Source organism: Daucus carota, chromosome 5 (assembly GCF_001625215.2).
Source record: "Daucus carota subsp. sativus chromosome 5, DH1 v3.0, whole genome shotgun sequence".
Lineage (NCBI taxonomy): Eukaryota > Viridiplantae > Streptophyta > Magnoliopsida > Apiales > Apiaceae > Daucus > Daucus carota.
In genome coordinates this window covers 25,310,917-25,319,178 of record NC_030385.2, presented here as the reverse complement: position 1 = coordinate 25,319,178, position 8,262 = coordinate 25,310,917, and the positions used below count along the sequence as shown (strand labels likewise).

Here is an 8,262-nt window from a genome sequence, read left to right as displayed (position 1 = left end):
GTTTTTCATGTAAACCCACTAACAATACATCCGTTTGAAATACTCCCTTCATATTCTCTGAATATTTTGTACTCCTGAAATGTACAAGATTTAAAAATCAAGATTAAATCTCTCGAATTTTAAACTCTGAGATTTACATCAAAGAAAATAAATTTCTAAGTACCTCAGAATAAAAACATGATTTTTAGAAAATTTATCAGAAAATCAGAGTTTGTCACAAAATCCATAGCTCAATAATGTGCTTGTGACAGTATGTGTGTGATTTAACATATTAAATCAGAGACTAGAGAATTTCACAATTTCGTAATTATAAGGTAGACAAGAATAATTTATTTAAACTCTCAAGACATAGACAAACGATATACTCTGATGGAGAAATATATAAAATAAACCAACCCCCCCCCTTTTTTTTTTTTTTTTTTCAAGGACGCTTTTCAGTGTAAATGAATCACGACCTTTAAATATTATTGTGCAACAGTATTTCTCCAGTAATCAGAGATTGTGACTGGTCACCATAGATTATAAAATCTTGGCAATTACTTAATACCAGTAAGTGTTTGGGTCTTCCCAGTCACTGTCATATAGACATCTAAGATCTCAAAGGAGTACTATGCTTATTTGCAGGGGTATGTATATAGCATCAGAGTTTATAATCACTGTCTAATTTTACTGAGAGAAAATTCAAATTAGTCAGTCTCACTTATAATTAAGATATGTGAAGTAATAGAGTCTCAATGATATCAACATGCATATAGTGTTAAGTGGTAGCACAAAATTGAGATCAAGATTAAGGAACTGAACTGAGATTTATGATTACTAATTCATATCATGCTTCATAATATCTTCACAGGTTTGTTTTCTCAGAGAAATAAAAATGAAATCATTAATCAGGATTCAGAGTTTACAAACATCAGAGAATATCGTCAGAGAATGACAATCAGAGAATGTCATCAGAGTATAACACATAGAGTATATCATTAGAGAATGTCATCAGATTTTAACAATCAGAGTATATCATGGCAAGTTTTGTGAGCAATACATATGGTAATTTGAAAGATCTGACCAGTATGTTTACTCAGTTCCTGATATCATTCCTAGCTCATTCACCAGCCTAGTGAAGGTTGCTTCACTGAGTGGTTTGGTAAATATGTCTGCTAGCTGCTGATCAGTAGGAACAAAGTGAAGTTCAATGGTTCCTTCCTCCACATGCTCCCTTATAAAATGGTATCTTATGCTGATGTGCTTTGTCAGAGAATGTTGAACTGGGTTTCCTGTCATAGCAATAGCACTTTGGTTATCACAATAAATAGGAGTTTTAGAAAAGAATAACCCATAGTCCAACAGTTGATTCTTCATCCAAAGAATTTGAGCACAGCAGCTGCCTGCAGCTATATACTCTGACTCTGCTGTTGATGTTGAAATAGACTTCTGCTTCTTGCTGTACCAAGAAACTAGTCTTCCACCTAGAAATTGACAACTCCCACTTGTGCTTTTTCTGTCAATTTTGCAACCTGCAAAATCTGCATCAGAGTATCCAATTAGACTAAAATCTGATTCTCTAGGATACCATAATCCCAATGATGTGGTTCCCTTGAGATATCTGAATATCCTCTTTACTGCAATCAGATGAGGCTCTCTTGGATCTGCCTGAAATCTTGCACATAGACATGTGGCATACATGATGTCTGGTCTACTTGCAGTCAGATAAAGCAAAGATCCAATCATTCCTCTATAGTTTGTGATATCCACTGATGCACCAGTGTCTTTGTCTAGTTTGGTTGCTGTTGCCATAGGAGTAGTTGCAGCTGAACTGTCTTGCATACCAAATTTCTTCAAAAGATTTCTGGTATACTTGGCTTGATTTATAAAAATCCCATCTTCAGTCTGTTTAACTTGTAAACCCAGAAAATAACTGAGTTCCCCCATCATGCTCATTTGGTACCTAGACTGCATGAGCTTGGCAAATCTTTGACAGAGTTTAGCATTAGTGGAACCAAAAATGATATCATCAACATAGATTTGAACTAAAAGCAGATCATTACCATGATTCAAATAAAACAGAGTTTTATCTATGGTACCTCTAGTAAATCCATTTTCAAGAAGAAATTGAGCCAGAGTTTCATACCATGCCCTTGGAGCCTGCTTTAGTCCATAAAGTGCTTTGTCCAATCTATAGACATAGTCTGGATGCTTTGGATCCACAAAGCCTGGAGGTTGTTCAACATATACCTCTTCATCCAGTTTCCCATTTAGAAAAGCACTTTTGACATCCATCTGAAATACCTTGAATTTCTTGTGTGCAGCATAGGCCAGAAAGATTCTGATTGCCTCCAATCTTGCAACTGGAGCAAATGTCTCATCATAATCAATACCTTCCTGTTGTGAATATCCTTTTGCCACAAGCCTTGCTTTATTTCTTGTAATGACACCCTCACTGTCAGTTTTGTTTCTGAACACCCATTTTGTACCAACTATAGATCTGTCTTTAGGTCTTGGTACTAGGGTCCATACTTTGTTTCTCTCAAACTCATTTAGCTCCTCTTGCATTGCTTGAATCCAGTCAGCATCTTGAAGAGCTTCCTCCACTTTCACTACACCATAGATGCACTTACGCAACGCAAAAAAAAGGTTGCAAAAAGCCAAAAAAATGTTGCTGTAACCCTGAAAACAGAAACCGCAACACTTTCCCGGAGTTGCCTTCAGCACCGCTGCCGTAGTGAGATGTAGCAACACTTTTGCAACACTAGGATTGCAGTTGCAATATTCACAAAGGGCATCAGTTTGTTACACCTATGGCAACATTCAATAGTGTTGCTATAGTGTTTGGAAATCTGTGAAATATGGGCCCACCAGTGGGGCCACATGTGGGGCCCACTGGTGGGCCCCACATGTGGGCCCCGCTGGTGGGCCGTGGGCTGTGGGCCTACTGGTGGGCCATGGGCCCACTGGTGGGCCATGGGCCCACTGGTGGGCCCCACTGGTGGGCCCGTATGTATGGCAACATTTTAGTTGCAACACTTTATGAACTCTTACAACATTTTTTAAGCAAATGGTTGCAACATTATATATCACTACTGCAACACTTTTGTAATTAAATTTTGACATAACCTTGCTGTAAAATGGACTTCCCAAATAAAATAACCTGATATTATAATTCCATCAATACCAAATCATCCCATCAATAAAAACAAACCAAACATCCAACCACAAACATAAACTACTTTAATGTCTAATAACATCCAGTCTAATAACATCCATCCAGTAGTAAACCTTACTACTTCAAACAGTTAACCAATTTACTTCGACTTCCAAAAGTAGCGAAATACTATAATTAAATAGTTAACTTCGACAAGCAAAAGTAGAGAATCAGCAGTTAAAAACCATCTCTAAGAACTGCCACCTCTAGTAAGCGGAGTGTCATTTTCATTAAGAGGAGTGCCTTCATTGTCTGTTGACATTGTTGCACAAAGCTCTGCCAAATTGACGTTGATGCCAGGATTCGCTTCCCCTAATTTCTTAAGCACCCAACTAAGGTTCTCCTGCACCTTCTTATTCACCTTGGCATCGACTTCATCTTGGACCTTCTTCTTCAGCTTTTCATCCATTTCAGCAACAACATCCTGTCTTATCTTTGCTGTTAATTCACTTATCTGCGATTCCTTCATGCCAGAACTTGAAGAATTAGCAGACTTAGGACATCTCCCTAAAAGCCATGATGGACCATGTGCTTTTCCATCCAATAGAAGTTCATCAACACCTTCAGCTTGTCCTGATAAATCTTTCCCCAAAACCTTTTCAATTTTGTCCTACAATATAAAGTCACAACCAAGTAAATGACAAATATAAAAATCAACGAATGTTTGACATGTGGGAACTAAATAAGGTAAGAGTACTTACAACTACGAACGTAGTCACTTTCCCATCAGTCTTGTAGTCGCGATCATTATTTCGCTTACGCGTCTTGGCAAAAAGTGCTGCATCTGATTCGTTGGCCTGAAAAAATAAATTGATTAAAAAAAAACCAAACTATATGGTCATGGTTTCTCATTCTTTTATTTTTCAAGACTTATGAATGTATTCTTTAGTTTGTGTCTGAACAGTATTCTATATAAATGTAGTATTAGTGTATAATCTACTACTATAACTAACACTATTTCATCTAATTATACAAAAATCGAGTAATTTATAAGTTAAAATCTTATTTACAAATATAACCCGATAAATTTCATCCTAACCAATGACAACAAAATGAGTAAAGTAATAGAAAAATAAATTTCCAACCATCTCGATATAACTTTCATAAATTAAATTGAAACCAGGACAAGAAAAATTAGTGACATAAAAAATAATAAAGAGAAAACCAGGAAGAGAAATTGAAACCAGGAAGAGAAATTGAAACCAGGAAGAGATGTACCAATTTATGTCGAATTTGGGAGAATAATTTTGGACCAGCAGTGTGTGTGTCCACATACTTTTGCCGACTTACAGCATTTTTTCTTGCCTTGTACTAAAAAAATTATAAAGAGAAATTAATTAGTCACAAGTGAACACAGAGCATGAAATAAAAATCAAACTACTATGAAATGAAAATTTATTCATTTTTATAGCTAAACCTGAATCTTCTCATCTCCCCAATACTGCAAGAGCAGTTTGAAATCCTCGAGGGGAATGTGGTCAGGTCTATTTTCCAGCCTCTCCTCATTGGTAACATAAGTCCAATAGTGTGCTGTTTTAAGACGACACTTATACCCCCTCCAAGCCGCATTAATCGACTTCAGCACCCATTCTTCAAGTTCTTCAGGAATAATATATCGTTGCTTACATACAAATCAAAATAAGATAAATGAATCAATATTTTTCCTCATCATATAAAATAATTAACCAATATATTGTGTGTGTGTGTGTGTAATTTATTTATACAAGCGTGAAAATACAGCTAATATTGTATACAAGTACCTTAACATAGTTCAACAATGTTGTCTTCAAACTGTCAGGAACATCTCTCCAAGATTTATAAGTTAGTGGAACACTCTTCTTCAGTGTTCCAAGAAAGTAACCAAATTCAGACATGACTTTGTCATTGTCTGAAATAGGTTGAAACCGATCATTCATTTTCACTTCAACTCTTTTCTCAAATGGCCTTGTATGGACTTTATCCATAGTGGTTTTTCCACGCGTTCTTTTAGGAACTACAACATAAATTACCAAATTTCATTTTCAGAAGGTCACGAAGCTAGAATGAAATTTTTTAATAATCAGAGGTAAATATATCAATGGTATCATAATTTCCAATCATAGTTTCATACTTTTTATGTTATTTATAATTTAGACAATTATGAACATTGATTAAAATGTGGAGCACATGATTTAATTTTTAAAAAATAAATGCTGACCTTCTTCAACCGTGTCTTCATTATCAGGCATTTCATCGTCACCATTTGCGACATCAGCTTCCTCATTTCCATTTCCGCTTACAGTTTCTGCAGGGACATGTAATTTCATCACCTACCGCAAATCTAGAAAATGCATTGCCTAAAAATGCTCTGATCCCCCTAATATATTCTTCGCTGAACTTTGGAAGTTTTATCCAGCCTTCCATCACTACCTTTATGACCAAAATATATTAGTATCATAATATATATTTGTTTATTTAATTATGGATACCAAAAGATACTTGTAAAAAATTTGTAACTAACAGAGCATGACTTGGCAATTTAATGGAACTAAGGACCACTGTCGCGTCTATATAAAACTATAACATACAAACAAAATACAAAGTTTAACAGAGAGCATGTAGACATCCATTATACACTATACAAAAATAGTCAGACATTATACATACCATTAATTAAAGATTTAAAACAGAGAGAGATAGAAGAAGGGGGAGAGAAAGGTAGGGAGGGACTGAGTGAGACATGAGGGGGAGAGAGAGGTAGAGAGAGGGAAAGGAGATGGGGAGGGGGAGAAAGAGAGAGAGATGGGAGGTACAGAGAGGTACAGAGAGAGATAGAGGGAGGGAGGGAGAGAGAGAGAGAGATGGAGAGAGAGAGAGAGGGAGAGAGAGAGGGGAGAGAGAGAGGGAGGGAGAGAGAGAGAGGGCCAGAGAGAGAGGGGGCCAGAGAGAGAGAGCGAGGGAGAGAGAGAGCGAACACATACATTATCTCAATCTCTACAGATACAAAATCAAAATCCATAGATGCAAATGAAGAGGTTAAATAAAGAATAATACCTGATAATAGCCCTAATATTTCAGCTCGATTTGAGAATCCCGAGTTGATTTCACCCCAATCAGAACCCTAATTGAAGAAAAGAGCTTGAGCTTGAACCCTAATCTCGAGCTTCACCTTCAACACTAATCTCGATCGAGCTTCACCTTGAATCGTACCCTAGTCTCGAGCAGTGTGCATCGCGAGCTTTGGTTTTGTGTTTCTGTGGTTTTGTGTTTGTGTAAGAGAAAAGGTATTGTGTAGTTCAATTATTTCACCAAGACAGAGGCGGCAAATTGTCCCGCTTCTAACACCCCAAAAGCAATATGTCTCCCTTCTCCCGAACACCTCTTTTTTTGTTTTTTTTTTTCATTTTTAATTTTTATATATATTTTCACTAATTTATTTATTCAAAACAAATTTTCCACAAAAACGATATACTTTGATATAATAATAAATTTATATTTTTTAAAAAAAGTATTTTTGTTTAATTTTGTGTGAAATAGTATTTTTAAATTTTATTCCATTAATTATCATTTTAATTTTATTAGCATGACGTATTTTAAAATTATTTAAATAACAAAATTTTATAAAAATAATTTTACTCGCCTTAATACCGACTTTGCGTTAAAATATTTTTTTTTTTTTTTTTGGACTTTGTTTAATTTTATGATCACTAATTGTTCTCTTTATAATTTTTAATTAAATTACATTTAGTTAGAATATTGAGGCAACAAATTTTAAGTGTTGCAATCTACAACATTTCTTAGAGCTACGAGAACGCCGTGTATACAAGTCAGCAACATCAAAAGACCAATGTTGCCGTAGATAAAAATTTTGGAGCTATTACAACATTTTTCAGTGCAACACACAATTTTGGGGTTGCGTAAGTGCATCTATGGTGTAGTGTTTCTTTGGTTCAGTTTGAGACAGAAAGCAATGATGTAAACACTCATTTGTTGTAGCTGTCCTTGTTTGCACACCTGCTTCTGGATTTCCAATTATTAAATCAGGTGTGTGAGATTTTGTCCACTTCCTAGCATGTGGAAGTTGACCATTTTCATCATTGGATCCTCCCCCTTGATCCATGCTCTCCTGATTCAGTTGATTATTCTCTGTAGCTCCCCCTAAGTTTGTGCTATCAGAGTTTGAATCAGTATTCTCTGATGAGTTTGAGTCAGCATTCTCTGATGAGTCTTGGGTAGAGTCTGAAACATTCTGATGCTCCCCCTCAGCAAGTGCTTCATCATCATGAACTTGTAAATTTTCATCAGAGTTTGCTGTATCTTGTTCACAGTCAGAGTTTGACTGTTCATCAGAGTTTATCGAATCAGAGAATATTTCTTCATTTTCAAAATGCAGTTTTTCATGATCATCCATATCTGTTAAGCCCATGATTTTCTTGTCATCAAATGACACATGTATGGATTCCATGATCACCTTTGTTCTTAGATTGTAGACTCTGAAGGCCTTTGTTATCAGAGGATAACCTACAAAGATGCCTTCATCAGCTTTTAAATCAAACTTGGTAAGCTGTTCTGGATGAGTCTTCAAGACAAAGCATTTGCACCCAAATATATGAAAATACTTCAGATTTGGCTTCTTTTTCTTCACCATCTCATATGGGGTCTTGCCATGCTTATTAATCAAGGTTGCATTTTGAGTGAAACAAGCTGTTTGAACAGCTTCTGCCCAGAAATAAGTAGGCAATTTAGCCTCATCAAGCATAGTTCTGGCAGCTTCTATAAGAGTCCTGTTTTTCCTTTCAACTACACCATTTTGCTGTGGTGTACCAGGTGCAGAAAATTGTTGCACTACACCTCTTTCTTTGCAGAACTCTTCCATTGTTGAATTTCTGAACTCAGTTCCATTATCACTTCTAATGATCTTCACTTTGTCTTCAGATCCATGATCCAGTTGTTTCACATGATCCATCAGATGCAAGGCTGTTTCATCTTTAGAGTGAAGAAAATATACCCAAGTGTATCTGGTATACTCATCAACAATGACAAGAGCATATTTCTTCCTTGCAATGGATGGTACATTAACTGGTCCA

The 8,262-nt window shown here is 36.0% G+C and overlaps 1 protein-coding gene across 1 annotated transcript; it reads right to left on the bottom strand.

Annotated features, from left to right (window-relative positions):
* Window positions 1-3,133: 3,133 nt before the first annotated feature.
* On the bottom strand, window positions 3,134-5,502 carry LOC135152824 (uncharacterized). Its single transcript, XM_064093937.1, has 6 exons — window positions 5,394-5,502; window positions 4,957-5,189; window positions 4,614-4,817; window positions 4,415-4,507; window positions 3,898-3,993; window positions 3,134-3,806 (listed from the first exon to the last, which is right to left on the bottom strand). The coding sequence occupies exons 1-6, from the start codon at window positions 5,500-5,502 to the stop codon at window positions 3,387-3,389; spliced, it is 1,155 nt and encodes a 384-aa protein (XP_063950007.1). The 3' UTR covers window positions 3,134-3,386.
* Between the last annotated feature and the right edge of the window lie 2,760 nt (window positions 5,503-8,262).

Coding starts and splice junctions, on each gene's coding strand:
- LOC135152824 (XM_064093937.1), bottom strand. CDS start 5,502: ATGAAATTACATGTCCCTGCAGAAACTGTAAGCGGAAATGGAAATGAG. Junction 5,190..5,393: donor TGAAGACACGGTTGAAGAAG/GTCAGCATTTAT, acceptor TTTATGTTGTAG/TTCCTAAAAGAACGCGTGGA. Junction 3,994..4,414: donor CCCAAATTCGACATAAATTG/GTACATCTCTTC, acceptor TTATTTTTTCAG/GCCAACGAATCAGATGCAGC.